Consider the following 15,769-nt stretch of genomic DNA (forward strand, 5'->3'; position numbering starts at 1 on the left):
AAACTGAATCGAGGTTTGGGGTTAACGCCCGCACGGTCACGACAGACAGAGCTACGGGTGGGATTCGTAGGTCTAAAGAATACCTTTAGATTCTTTACTAACACTTGAAGTTTGGTAATCAGGCATTGACGGGATAGATGGACGCCACAGGGTAGCTGGCTTTCTCAGACGGTCTCCTCTTTCACTCTTTTCTCAGTCCATCTTCTCCTACTACTTTCCCTTGACATCCTTCTCCCATAATCAAATTGCAGTTCCGCATTACAATTACATTTTCGTCCTCCTTAACTATATAATTTATTTCATCTGATGATATGTTCTCCTAATGACTTCACCATATGCGGAGGTAGCTGGCATTTAAACATGCAGTGCTGTAGTTGGTATTGGCTTTATATTTATCTTGTCTGTTACTTCTTTCTTGTTCACAGTCAGATCTCCTCATTATCTCTACTTGATTTTGTGTTCATAACCATATCCTGATGTGAGCAAAACTCTTGTTATTCAAAAACACTGAGCTTTACTAATTCGCACTACATTTAACTTCAACCCACCCGTCTCAGTTCCTAAGTTCTCTAAACTAGCTATCCAGTTGATGGAGCTAACATTGCGCTGTATGACCTGTTTTGTTTCTCATGACAAAAAGCTCGTGAGTGGTCCCCATCTGGAGATCGGAACCGATGGCTATTTTACGACTGAAATATTCTATCCAAAAGGGTGACTCCATCATTAAGCAGTACAGTTGAGATGCAAGCCTTCGGGAAATATGATATACGTGAAGGACAGTTTCAGCTTGTTTGCGCAGCCCCCTACTCCAGTCTACCTGTGCAGCCTTTCTGATCTCCGCGTTACTGCTACACCCTTTCATTCTCTTGCTAACCTGATTACTACAATCTCGCGTCACAACTACACCCCCAACCGAAACCCAGACTTTCCTGCTTCAATCAGTTGACTGTTCGTTGAAGCCGATTCTTTTTTAGTGAAATTGTGCCACAAATTACTTCTCTCCCCAGTCCCATTCAGTACCTCTGCATTAGTTACCCAACCTATCCATCAAATTTTTTACCCTTCTTCTGCAGCACCAGCTTCAAAAGCTTAAAAATTTCTTCTTACGCGTACTGTTTATTCTCAACGTTTCACTTCCATATAAGGCTACAAACCACACCAATAGTTTCAGAAAAAAGATTCTAACAGTTGAATTTATATGTGATGTTGAAATATTTCTCGTTTCCAGAAACACTTTTCTTGCCGGTCTGCGTATCATGTCATGTCTACTTCGACCGTCGACAATTATCTTTATACCCAAATATCAAAGCTAATCTATTATTTTTAGTGTTTCATTCCTGAATGTAATGATATTCCTTAGCGCTTGACTTATTCGGCTACTGTGAACTACCCATGTTTTCACTTTTACTGAAATTCGTCTTGCAACCTGTTTTCAGGAATTCAGCTCAAATGTTATCATTTGTATGAAAAAGCTTGCGAATAAAAGACAAGCGCACTACATTACAGAAAGCTGGAAGAGCAGACGCTTCTCCTTCATAAACATAAGTGCACGTTTGTAAGTCAACCGAGTGTACACAGCTGGTATGCTGGCTTCATTTTCCAGTACGAGCTACTTGTTGGTGTGCACTAAGTCAGTGTGAGTGACTAAGGCAGCAGCTTACCGTGTGGGTTGGGAGGCGGCGGAGGCGGCAGTGGTGGACCACCGCGGCCGCTGCCGTCGATGTCATCGTCTTCCCGGTCCTGCAACATACAGCACTCGCATTAGTGTTCTGCGTATCGTCTATTTCGTAGTTTTTTGATGTAAATTCTGATAACGAAACAAGTATCCTGTAACAACTTTACAATTTTTTATTAGTACGTGCCGCAAATTAATTTTTTACTTTCTTATTAGGGTTAAGTGACAAATAGTATAAAAATCTCTGTTTCTGTGAGTTCATGGTTGTCATAACCTTCACTTTCGTGTAACAAATGAAACTGATTGCAGCGCACCACAAGTCCGTCTATAAACAATCATTAACCATTTTAAGCTAACTAATATATCATGTGCACTGATATTCAGAATATGTAACATCTAATTTCTACCAAGTAACAAGAAAAAAATGGTTAAGTAGACCCATTTCCAGTTTCATCTGCACAGTGTCAATTACAACGATACATAGGTCAATTTATTATTCATAGTTTATGTCATACCAAACAGGTGATATTAAGCTATATCAACTCGCAAATAAGCTTAACTTGCTCTGCTGCTAACTGCTTTATATTTTTGTTCTTTTTCCAACAAGATGTTGATATTGCTGTCATAACTCAACTAGTTGATCTCTTGGTGCCTTCTTTGCAGAAGTACGATTTTCCTTTCATGGAAGAATGTGATTGACTGAAATGGTAACTTCTTTTAATATGACACAAACAAAAGTGTTTTGTCAGCCTACAAGTATTAACAGCAACTCGAACCCCTATCTGAAGTAAAGTAAGCAATGTATACTTGATATCTAGCGCTTATGCGTGTCATCTGTGTTTGTGAAAAAAATGCGACATTATCTCGGATCAGACTGTTCAGAGTACTGTTGCTAGTGGTGGCACATTCTTTCGAAATATTCCTGACTGCGCCGGAAAAAATGCGCACTATTCTCATAGCTACAGCAGAAATCGACATTCGTTGAAAGTTTTTGACGTTTGTGATGTACAGCTTCTCTCTCTCTCTCTATCTCTCTCTCTCCCTCTCTCTCTCTCTCTCTGTGGGTGGGTGGGTGGGTGAGTGGGTGTGTGGGTGTGTCCAAGACAGAGAGAGAAAGAGAGGGAGAGAGGTGGGCCAGATATGTTTATGGGGGAGGCGCGTCTGGCTTTCTAATTTTCCGTACATTTAGTACGCTTGTTGATAGGCAGGCAGACAGAATGGTGTGGAGATGGGGAGCGGAGAATTTAAATTTAGAGGGTAGTCATATGAAGTTTTGGAGCAGAACTCATTTATATTGTTCTTCTATTGTGGCAAAGAGGGTTTTATTGCACAGTGATGTGTATTCATTTAGTAGTTTCTTTCCTTGAGCTTCTGATTTTTTGGATGTGATTGCTTTTTTCTATTGTTAATGTTTGGTATTGGATGTTACTAGTATTTAGAATCATTAAATCAATTTCTGTATTGGCTGAGTGGTGATTTTGTGCTATTAGGTGATCTGCAATTGTTGTGTGTGAGCTATTACTTTTCAGTGCTGTGAGATGTTCTGTGTACTTGATTCTAAAATTCCTACATGTTATTCCAACAGATGCAGACTGGCAGCAGTTCCAAATTTGTTGATATACACCGGACTGGCCATTTTTGTCAATGTTGGTGGCATTTCTTCCAGGTCTGTTCTGTAGTGTGTTGTTGGTTCTGTATGCTGTACTGAGTCCTTGTCTTACCAGTACAGCTCACACCTTTGTGTGACTTCGTTGTTGTAAGTCATTATCTGCCATTTGTTGCTTACTGTGTGCTGATTCGTTGTGAGCTGTGTGTGAGTGTGTTTCTTGACCATGTGTTGCCTCTTTTTGTATTTTTTTGTTTATTTTATCTATTGTCTTTGCATCATAATCACTCTCCTGTGCAATTTGTTTTATTGTGTTTAGTTCTTCTGTATAGTCATGTTTGTTCATAGGAGTTTTGTTTAATCTGTGTAGTAAATATCTGAAACTGGTCTTTTTGTGAGTCGTGGAGGGATTGGATTGATTATATGAATGATGGAACTGCAACATTCACAAGATGACGTCTAACCGGACTGCGTGCCTAGACGTTACCGTATCAATTGTGCGACTGGAGTCGTGATTTCCTGTTAGAAAGGGCACAGTTTGTAGTAACCGATGTAAAGTCATCGAGTAAGATAGAAGTAATATCTGACGTTCCCCAAGGAAGTGCTGTATGACCTCTGCTGTTCCTCATCTATCCTTTATATATAAACAACTTAGGAGACAATCTGAGCAGCCTATTAGACTGCTTGCACATGATGCTGTCATTTACCGTCTTGTTAAGTCATCAGATGCTCAAAATCATTTGAAAAGTGATTTAGATAAGATTTCTGTAGGGTGCTAAAAGTTGTTATTGACTCTATGTAATGAAAAGTGTCAAGTCATGAGTACTAAAAGGAGTCCGCTAAATTTCGGCTACAGGATAAATGACACAAATCTCCAAGCTGTAGATTCAACTATATACTTAGAGAATACAATCACGAATAACTTAATTTGCAACGATTACATAGATACTGTTGCGTGGAAAGAGAACAAAAGTCTGCGATTTGTTGGCAGAACACTCAGAAAATGCAACAGGTCTACTAAAGAGAGTCCTTACACTTCTCTTGTTTGCCCTGTGTGGAGTGTGATCCGCATCAGGGAGAATTGACGGAGGACATCGATAAAGTTCACAGAATATCTGCTTGTTTTGTACTGTCCTTACACTTCTCTTGTTTGCCCTTTGTAGAGTGTGATCCGCATCAGGGAGAATTGACGGAGGACATCGATAAAGTTCACAGAATATCTGCTTGTTTTGTACTGTCCTTAGACTTCTCTTGTTTGCCCTGTGTGGAGTGTGATCCGCATCAAGGAGAATTGACGGAGGACATCGATAAAGTTCACAGAATATCTGCTTGTTTTGTACTGTCCTTACACTTCTCTTGTTTGCCCTGTGTGGAGTGTGATCCGCATCAGGGAGAATTGACGGAGGACATCGATAAAGTTCACAGAATATCTGCTTGTTTTGTACTGTCCTTAGACTTCTCTTGTTTGCCCTGTGTGGAGTGTGATCCGCATCAGGGAGAATTGACGGAGGACATCGATAAAGTTCACAGAATATCTGCTTGTTTTGTACTGTCCTTACACTTCTCTTGTTTGCCCTGTGTGGAGTGTGATCCGCATCAGGGAGAATTGACGGAGGACATCGATAAAGTTCACAGAATATCTGCTTGTTTTGTACTGTCCTTACACTTCTCTTGTTTGCCCTGTGTGGAGTGTGATCCGCATCAGGGAGAATTGACGGAGGACATCGATAAAGTTCACAGAAAATCTGCTTGTTTTGTACTGTCGCGAAATACGGGAGAGCGTCCCACGGACATTATACACGAATGGGGTGGTGCTCATTACACAAAGGCGTTTGTCGTTGCAGCAGGATGCTTCAGTCACCAACGTCCAGCTGTGAATGTGAAAGTACTTCATCGGCGCTCACCTACAGAGAGAAAAATGATCATCATAATAAAATAAGGTCAGAGATCGCACGGATATATTTTTCTCGCGCGCTCATCGAGGGTGGAACGGTACAGAAAGAGCTTGAAGGTGGTTCGATGAACCCTCTGTCAGGCATGTAACTGTGAATTGCAGAGTCATCATGTAGATGTAGATGTAGTGAACGCAAAGTGAAAAGTCAGTGACAAATTCTAGTTATTCACAATGACTGCAGCTGCCTTCTGTGCCGAGGGAACTACAGTCAAGATTAACATGCACCCCACAAGATTATTACTACTGATGTAAATGCATGTGCACAGCATGCAACACGGCAGTTGTTTAAAGCCACCAATGTGTACATTCGCCATTCAGCTACTACAGTTAGGTGACAGTCAACTTTTAAATGATTATTAAGGTTTCCCTCGGTCATAATTTCACGACATTTAAGCTAAACATTGTGCCTCTTTTGCACTTCTGTTAGTGATGGAGTATTCTATGCTGTCAGTGAGGAATAGTCCACTTTTTTTGTGTATTTGTAAGACTAACGGCATCGCTGCAAGCATAGTAATTGCACACTTATCAGTGGGTATATACTGTGTGGTGGTTTCATTTATAAAATTCTTAAATTCAACCGCCCCCTTTTCGCAGGTACCAAAAATTGCTATTCTGTAACTTTTATTCTCCGGTTTACTTCGAGAGCTGACAGGAAACATTCAGTGGCCATATATATTTTTAAACTACTGAGACCCCTGTTCATTTACTGATCACTATTTTTCATAAAATATACAGAAATCGAAAAACTGTTGATGAACTTCAAGAATAAATAACGCTCCCAAGTGCCTGGTAACACTATTTTTCCGGTCCGACACACAATGATTAAATGCAATTGATGGTTGAGGAAGGGGGGGAGGGGGGGGTGGGAGAATTTGCTGTTGCGTGCGCCTTCGGCAGGCCCATAAATATTGTTGTGTGAGCAGACCTCTGGAATGCCGTGGCGTTAAGGTGAACTAATAAATAAGAGAAGTATTATCTTTCAATGAGTAGGGCTTCTAATAAGGAGGCTGCCGGGGGGAATAAAAATAAATCTCGGTGAACTATTGTGCAGGTACGAGCGCGAGCACGCTAAGCGGACACGGCGGTTAGGCAGGCCTCGTAATAGGGGCGGCAGCGACTGCTAATAATTGCCGGTTTCGCTGCCACGAGGCGTGTCTGCAAGTGTCCTAGGGCCGTGGGGGGGGGGGGGGGGGGCAAGGGCGAGAGGGCGAGGGGCAGACTTGTTCCCCACGAGCGGCTGCAGCACCTCACCTCAGCAGACCAAAGAACGGCGCTGGGTGCGGAGTGACGGTCGAAAAACGCTGCACTACTCACCATCGTGAGACCAAGCGCTGTTCTGCATGGCCACTCGAGCACGACCGGAGTTTACGAGCAATATCTTGCTGCATGACGTTGCGGAAAACACCGGACTCTTAATGGAACGAGCAGAATCAAATTCCGCAGCGGCCACAATGAAGCATGCTGCAGCTTAAAAAACCACTTGCACATTTGCAGCTTCATCTACATACTGTAGCGCGTCAGCAATACGCTAAATACCGACTGCAAGTTGTAATGATGCAAGCATCGATTAGTAGCTCTAGGCACATGTTTACAGATGAACTATGAGATACGTTTGGGCTAATGCACAATGAACCTCTATTTTATCTTATCAGTAATTAACGTGACCATTCCTTTCAGTAATGATTTTACAGAACACCCAAACATAGTATTTCTAAAGTAACGTCGCTCACTCATTTTCATTTAAAACCGAAAGATCATTAGTAGCAATGACAGAGTTATATTTAACTATTTCACGCTGTACTTTTGTTTCACACTCTCTCCTAAATATGCAATAAGTAATGTGCAAATTTCGAAGTAGCAGACATTTAATTGAAACAATATTCCAGATACAACTGTGTTATTCAAAAATGTAGGTATTCATTAGCTGAACGAAATAAAATAATTAGTTTCTATGAAAAATCTGTTATTAAAAAGAAACTCAAAAAGTTGTAACGTGAAGGAACGTAAGGCCTACAATTTTCAACCGGTGATATCAAATATGCTTAAACCATAACCACTTCTGTCTTGCAGTATTAAAATTGCAATTACCAAACATATATTTTTTGTTACAACAAAGTCCTAACCAAAAAGTGATTAAAATTAGTAAAGGGTGTTGTACCAGAACTTTCAGGTGCCGAATTGTAATTATAAATAGTTAGAATGTGCATCCTCCGGAATCTTTTGTGGCTTATCTTTGAGATGTGCAGAAAGTAGGTATTTTCTTACTTAAATTCAAATGGCTCTGAGCACTATGGGACTTAACGTCTTAAGTCATCAGTCCCGTAGAACTTAGAATTACTTAAACCTAACTAACCTAAGGATATCACACATATCCATGTCCAAGGCAGGATTCGAACCTGCGACCTTAGCGGTCGCGCGGTTCCAGACTGTAGCGCCTAGAACCGCTCAGCCACCCCGGCCGGCTTTTGTTATTTAGCGCAACGCGCACAAAGTACGTCATTATTTCTTTCCATTCGATTTGTGAACAATAAGTTCTACGGTAGTTGTTACAGAAATAATTTCTGCGGAGTCACTTACAAAAAGATACCAGAAGAAAAACTTAACTGGAATACCTGGAAAGTAGGGTTTTAACTAACAGTTTAATCAGCCTGGAAAATCTGGACTTCAAGAATATAATATTATGTGCAAATGTGGTTCGAAGTGCAAACATTGACCATAAGAAATAAAATTAAATACGGTTTATAACTTACACTTCCCACAAAAACTTATCACGAACTCGGATAACAGTCATTAACGCTAAAACAGCAGCAGAAAAAAGTTATCGGTAGACGTGGATACCGAAGCAGTATCAAACTTCACGTACCTACACTGAAGCACAACAGAAACAGGTATAGGCATGTGTGTTCAGCTACAGAGATCTGTAAACAGGCAGAATACGGTTCTGCGGTCGACAACGCCTACATAAGACAACAAGTGTCTGGCACAATTGTTAGATCGGTTACTCCTGCCAGAATGGCAGATTGTCAAGATTTAGTTGAGTTTAAACGTGGTGTTATAGTCGGCGCACGGGCGATGGGACACAGCATCTGTAAGGTAGAGATGAAATGAAATGAAATGTCGTGTGACGAGGGCCTCCCGTCGGGTAGACCGTTCGCCTGGTGCAAGTCTTTCGATTTGACGCCATTTCGGCGACTTGCGCGTCGATGGGGATGAAATGATGATGATTAGGACAACACAACACCCAGTCCCTGAGCGGAGAAAATCTCCGACTCAGCCGGGAATCGAACCCGGCCCTTTGGATTGACAGTCTGTCGCGCTGACCACTCAGCTACCGGGGGCGGACAAGGTAGAGATGAAGTGGGGATTATCCCGTACGACCATTTCACGAGAGTACCGTGAATATCAGGAATCAGGTAAAACAACTCAAATCTTCGACATGGCTCCAGCCGGAAAATGATCCTGCAAGAACGGGACCAACGACGACTGAAGACAATCGTTCAACGTCACAGAAGTAAAACCCTTCCGCAAATTGCTGCAGATTTTAATGCCGAGCCATCAACATGTGTCAATGTGTAAACTATTCTATGAAACATCGTGGATATGAGCTTTCGGAACAGAAGGCCCACTCGTGCACACTTGATGACTGCACGACACAAAGCTTTACGTTTCGCCTGGACCCGTCAACACCGACATTGGACTGTTGATGTCTGGAAACATGTAGCCTGGTCGGACGACTTTCGTTTCAAATTGTATCAATTGGATAGACGTGTACGCCTATGGAGACAACCTCATGAATCTGTGGACCCTGCATGTCAGCAGGGGACTGTTAAAGCTGTCCGCAGCTCGTGGTCGTGCGGTAGCGTTCTCGCTTCCCGCGCCCGGTTTCCCGGGTTCGATTCCCGGGGGTCAGGGATTTTCTCTGCCTCGTGATGACTGGGTGTTGTGTGCTGTCCTTAGGTTGGTTAGGTTTAAGTAGTTCTAAGTTCTAGGGGACTGATGACCATAGATATTAAGTCCCATAGTGCTCAGAGCGATTTGAACCATTTGACTGTTCAAGCTGGTGGAGGCTCTGTAATGGTGTCGGGCGTGTGCAAAAAAATGGCTCTGAGCACTATGGGACTTAACATCTGAGGTCATCAGTCCCCTAGAACTGAGAACTACTTAAACCTAACTAACCTAAGGACATCATACACATCCACTCCCGAGGCAGGAATCGAACCTGCGACCGTAGCAGTCGTGCGGTTCCGGACTGAAGCGCCTACAACCGCTTGGCCACACCGGCCGGTGGGGCGTGTGCAGTTGGAGTGATATGGAACCTCTGATATGTCTGGATACGACTCTGAAATGTGATACGTACGTAAGTATCCTGTCTGATCATCTGCGTCCATTCATGTCCATTATGCATTCCGATGGACTTGGACAATTCCAGCAGGAGAATGCTACAGAGTGGTTCCAGGAACACTCTTCTGAATTCAAACACTTCCGCTGGTCACCAAATCTGGGAAGCCTTGCAACGTGCTGTTCAGGAGGGATCTGTTTCGCCTCGAACTCTTACGGATATATGGTCAGCCCTGCAAGATTCACGGTGTCAGTTCGCTCCAGCACCACTTCATCAGATATTTGTCGAGTCCATGCCACGTCTTGTTGCGACACTTCCGCGTGCTCGCGGGGGCCCTACACGGCATTAGACAGGTATACCACTTTCTTCGGCCCTTCAGTGTAAATGGCATTATTTGTGCTGTTTTCCTGTGCTGGAGTGCAACTTACAGAAACTAGGTACGCAAGTGAAACTGAAACATTGCGTCGTGTATCGCTATTTGCTACCTCATTGTTTCCGACAATTCTGTGGAACAGATTTACTCTTAAGTCAAACTCCTCCGACATGATTGCGTCGTGCTGCTTAAGTAAAATAACGCTATATAATGTTATGCTGGATGTTACCGGAAATATTTCTGGGAATCTTGGACCCCACAATATAGTTGAGTCGTAAATATGAATGCAAATGTAGATCCATGAAACTTTCAGACAGCCGAAAAGTGTGGTTACGATGTTGGTGTGGTCTTCAGTACGAACTGCTTCGATGCCAAAGTCCGTGCTGTGTTGAATGTGCCGAGTTTCTGACGTCATAGCGTGGAACGACACGTTGTGGGATCTTTGCGGACGTGCAGAGCAATATCTAGCACGTCAGGTATTCTGAATGTGCGTTTGAACGTTGACCAATGAGATGGAAGAACGCCACTTACGTCACATGCACGCTATCACTCTTAGGTGCTGAATTGTGGGGCGCCATATTGGCTTCTAATTGAAGCCAGTATGTACACAGGGTGGTCCATTGATCATGACCGGGCCAAATATCTCACGAAATAAGCGTCAAACGAAAAAACTACAAAGAACAAAACTTGTCTAGCTTGAAGGGAGAAACCAGATGGCGCTATGGTTGGCCCGCTAGATGGCGCTCCCATAGGTCAAACGGATATCAACTACGCTTTTTTAAATAGGAACCCCCATTTTCATTACGTATTCGAGTAGTACGTAAAGAAATATGAATGTTTTAGTTGGACCACTTTTTTCGCTTTGTGATCACAAACATATGGCTCACAATTTTAGACGAACAGTTGGTAACAGGTCGGTTTTTTAAATTAAAATACAGAACGTAGGTACGTTTGAACATTTTATTTCGGTTCTTCCAATGTGTTACACGTACCTTTGTGAACTTATCATTTCTGAGAACGCATGCTGTTACAGCGTGATTATCTGTAATACCACATTAACGCAATAAATGCTCAAAATGATGTCCGTCAACCTCAATGCATTTGGCAATACGTGTAACGACATTCTTCTCAACAGCGAATTGTTCACCTTCCGTAATGTTCTCACACGCATTGACAATGCGCTGATGCATGTTGTCAGGCGTTGTCGGTGGATCACGATAGCAAATATCCTTCAACTTTTCCCACAGAAAGTAATCCGGGGACGTCAGATCCGGTGAACATCCGGGCCGTGGTATAGTGCTTCGACGACCAATCCAATTGTCATGAAATATGCTATTCAATACCAATTCAACCGCACGCGAGCTATGTGCCGGACATAAATCATGCTGGAAGCACATCGCCATTCTGTCTTGCCGTGAAACATTTTGTAGTAACATCGGTAGAACGTTACGTAGGAAATATGCAGACATTGCGCCATTTAGATTGCCATCGATAAAATGGGGGCCAATTATCCTTCCTCCCGTAATTCCGCACCATACATTAAGCCGCCAAGGTCGGTGATGTTCCGCTTTTCGCTGCCATCGTGGATTTGCCTTTGCGCAATAATGCATATTAAGCCGGTTTACTTTAAATGCGAACATTTTTAGGTTAAATGAAATAACAAGTTTACTGTTACCAGTCACCGTTTTATTTATTTCCACGACGCGTTTCGAAGGTTTAACCTCCATCATCGGGTGGATTTACATTAGTTAGTATTACATTTGTGTGTGTGTTGTGTTACGATTTTTGGAGGAACTTGTGGCACTGCCTCCAGTGGTCACAGGTTCCTTTTGCTGTCGTAACACGAAACATGTATACTGCCGCATGTGGCACCGATGATGGAGGTTCAAACCTTCGAAACGAGTCGTGGAAATAAATAAAACGGTGACTGGTAACAGTAAACTTGTTGTTTCATTTAATGACGGTTTACGTTACCGCTGTTGGTGAATGACGCTTCGTCGATAAATAGAACGCGTGCAAAAACTCTATGATCGTCCCGTAATTTCTCTTGTGCCCAGTGGCGGAACTGTACACGACATTCAAAGTCGTCGCCATGCAATTTCTGGTGCATGGAGATTGGTATGGGTGCAATCGATGTTGATATAGCATTCTCAAAACCGACGTTTTTGAGATTCCCGATTCTGCTACTGACACCTACTTGGGCATCATCATTTGTTGCAGGTCGTGGCTGACTTTCCACATGTGGCTGAACACTTCCCGTTTCCTTAAATAATGTAACTATCCGGCGAACGGTCCGGCAACTTGGATGATGTCCAGGATACAGAGCAGCATACACAGCACACGACCGTTGGGCATTTTTATCACAATATCCATACATCAACACGATATAGACCTTTTCTGCAATTGTAAACGGTCAATTTTAACACGGTAATGTATCACGAAGCAAATACCGTCCGCACTGGCGGAATGTTACGTGATACCACGTACTTATACGTTTGTGACTATTACAGCGCCATCTATCACAAAGCGAAAAAAGTGGGCCAACTAAAACCTTCATATTTCTTTACGTACTAAACGAATATGTAATAATAATGGAAGTTCCTATTTAAAAAAAAAAAAAACGCAGTTAATACCCGCTTGACCTACGGAGCGCCATCTAGCGGGCCAACCGTAGCGCCTTCAAGCTAGGCGAGTTTCGTTCTTTGTAGTTTTTTCGTTTGATGCTTATTTCGTGAGATATTTGGCCCGGTCACTATAAATGGACCACCCTGTATATGACGTTTCTGAGCATCATGAAATTAGGGTGCTCTCGAAAACCCTGGTTGAAATAAAATGACAAGAAACGTCATATTCGTGTTAAAAGAATTATTGTAACTTGAGTATGCCATTTGACGCCGGCCGGTGTGGCCGTGCGGTTCTAGGCGCTTCAGTCTGGAACCGCGTAACCGCTAGGGTCGCAGGTTCGAATCCTGCCTCGGGCAGGGATGTGTGTGATGTCCTTAGGTTAGTTAGATTTAAGTAGTTCTAAGTTCTAGGGGACTGATAACCACAGTGCTCAGCCATTTGAACCATTTTTTATGCCATTTGAAATCAACAACATATTGAGAATCCATTATAAACGCATTTTTCTTTTAAAGATTTCAGGACTGTGTACCAAACTAGATACTGACTCTTAGCACGCATGAGCGCGGTAGCGCACTGAGCAGCGTAGCAGGATAACAGGCTTGAGTTTAATCGATTGGTTTAATCAGCAGGACACGTTGCCCCACTTGCAGTAAGACATTTTGCCCTTCTTTCTTAAGTTTTGTAATTCAGATGCAGAGACTCTGCTACTGAATAGGAATAGTGATCGAGTAAGATAGACTTAAGGGTTATACTAAAAAGTGAGAATGATGAAATAACTTTTACCTTATGTGGAGAACTAGTGTAGGTTTTTAATGGACTATTTGTAATGGAACATTTATAAACCAATTTCATCACTGACTGGACATGGCACTTTACTTTTCGCCTTATAATATTTTGAGGGATGTTGAAGTTTTTATTTATGTACACTACATGCAGAAAGGTGGGAATTTAAGGAAATGGGACCTGGGTAAATTGAAAGAACCAGAGGTTGTACAGGGTTTCACGGAGAGCATTAGGGAATGATTGACAGGAATGGGGGAAACAAATACAGTAGAAGAAGAATGGGTAGCTTTGAGGGATTAAATAGTGAAGGCAGCAGATGATCAAATAGGTAAAAAGACGAGGGCTAGTAGAAACCTTTGAGTAACAGAAGAAATATTGAATTTAATTGGTGGAAGGAGAAAATATAAAAACGCAGTAAATGAAGCAGCCAAAAACGAATACAAACGTCTCAAAAATGAGATCGACAGGAAGTGCAAAATGGCTAAGCAGGGATGGCTAGAGGACAAATGTAAGGACGTAGAGGCTTATCTCACTAGGGGTAAGATACGAGGGCAGTTCAATAAGTAATGCAACACATTTTTTTTCTGAAACAGGGGTTGTTTTATTCAGCACTGAAATACACCAGGTTATTCCCCAATCTTTTAGCTACACAACACTATTTTTCAACGTAATCTCCATTCAATGCTGCGGCCTTACGCCACCTTCAAATGAGGGCCTGTATGCCTGCACGGTACCATTCCACTGGTCGATGTCGGAGCCAACGTCGTACTGCATCAATAACTTCTTCATCATCCGCGTAGTGCGTCCCACGGATTGCGTCCTTCATTGGGCCAAACATATGGAAATCCGACGGTGCGAGATCGGGGCTGTAGGGTGCATGAGGAAGAACAGTCCACTGAAGTTTTGTGAGCTCCTCTCGGGTGCGAAGACTTGTGTGAGGTCTTGCGTTGTCATGAAGAAGGAGAAGTTCGTTCAGATTTTTGTGCCTACGAACACGCTGAAGTCGTTTCTTCGATTTCTGAAGAGTAGCACAATACACTTCAGAGATCGTTTGACCATGGGGAAGGACATCGAACAGAATAACCCCTTCAGCGTCCCAGAAGACTGTAACCATGACTTTACCGGCTGAGGGTATGGCTTTAAACTTTTTCTTGGTAGGGGAGTGGGTGTGGCGCCACTCCATTGATTGCCGTTTTGTTTCAGGTTCGAAGTGACGAACCCATGTTTCATCGCCTGTAACAATCTTTGACAAGAAATTGTCACCCTCAGCCACATGACGAGCAAGCAATTCCGCACAGATGGTACTCCTTTGCTCTTTATGGTGTTCGGTTAGACAACGAGGGACCCAGCGGGAACAAACCTTTGAATATCACAACTGGTGAACAATTGTGACAGCACTACCAACAGAGATGTCAAGTTGAGCACTGAGTTGTTTGATGGTGATCCGTCGATCATCTCGAACGAGTGTGTTCGCATGCTCCGCCATTGCAGGAGTCACAGCTGCGCACGGCCGGCCCGCACGCGGGAGATCAGACAGTCTTGCTTGACCTTGCGGCGATGATGACACACGCTTTGCCCAACGACTCACCGTGCTTTTGTCCACTGCCAGATCACCGTAGACATTCTGCAAGCGCCTATGAATATCTGAGATGCCCTGGTTTTCCGCCAAAAGAAACTCGATCACTGCCCGTTGTTTGCAACGCACATCCGTTACAGACGCCATTTTAACAGCTCCGTACAGCGCTGCCACCTGTCGGAAGTCAATGAAACTATACGAGACGAAGCGGGAATGTTTGAAAATATTCCACAAGAAATTTCCGGATTTTTCAACCAAAATTGGCCGAGAAAAAAAAAATGTGTTACATTACTTATTGCACTGCCCTCGTAGATACTGCCTACAGGAAAATTAAAGGGACCTTTGGAGAAAAGAGAACCACTTGTATGAATATCAAGAGCTCAGATGGAAACCCAGTTCCAAGCAAAGAAGGGAAAGCAGAAAGGTGGAAGGAGTATATAGAGGGTCTATACAAGGGCGATATACTTGAGGATAATATTATGGAAATGGAGAAGAACTTAGATGAAGATCAAATGCGAAATACGATACTGCGTGAAGAGTTTTACAGAGCACTGAAAGACCTGAGACGAAACAAGGCCCCAGGAGTAGACAACATTGCATTAGAACTACTGACAGCCTTGGGAGAGCCAGTCCTGACAAAACTCTACCTGAGAGAGGCGAAATTCCCTCAGACTTCAAGAAGAATATAATAATTCCAATCCCAAAGAAAGGAGGTGCTTACAGATGCGAAAATTACCTAACTATCAGTTTAATAAGTCACAGCTGCAAAATACTAACGCGAATTCTTTACAGACGAATGGAAAAACTGATAGAAGCCGACCTCGGGGAAGATCACTTA

General features: G+C 42.9%; 1 protein-coding gene across 1 annotated transcript in view; it reads right to left on the minus strand.

The window, feature by feature from the left end:
• Positions 1 to 15,769, minus strand: part of LOC126251399 (collagen alpha-1(III) chain-like) — a 409,906-nt gene that overhangs the window by 368,416 nt on the left and 25,721 nt on the right. Inside the window, exon 4 of the mRNA XM_049951802.1 lies at positions 1,662 to 1,740. Within this exon, the coding sequence (XP_049807759.1) occupies positions 1,662 to 1,740 (79 nt within the window). The remainder of the gene's footprint in view (positions 1 to 1,661; positions 1,741 to 15,769) is intronic.

This window comes from Schistocerca nitens, chromosome 4 (genome assembly GCF_023898315.1).
Source record: "Schistocerca nitens isolate TAMUIC-IGC-003100 chromosome 4, iqSchNite1.1, whole genome shotgun sequence".
NCBI classification, from domain to species: Eukaryota; Metazoa; Arthropoda; class Insecta; order Orthoptera; family Acrididae; genus Schistocerca; species Schistocerca nitens.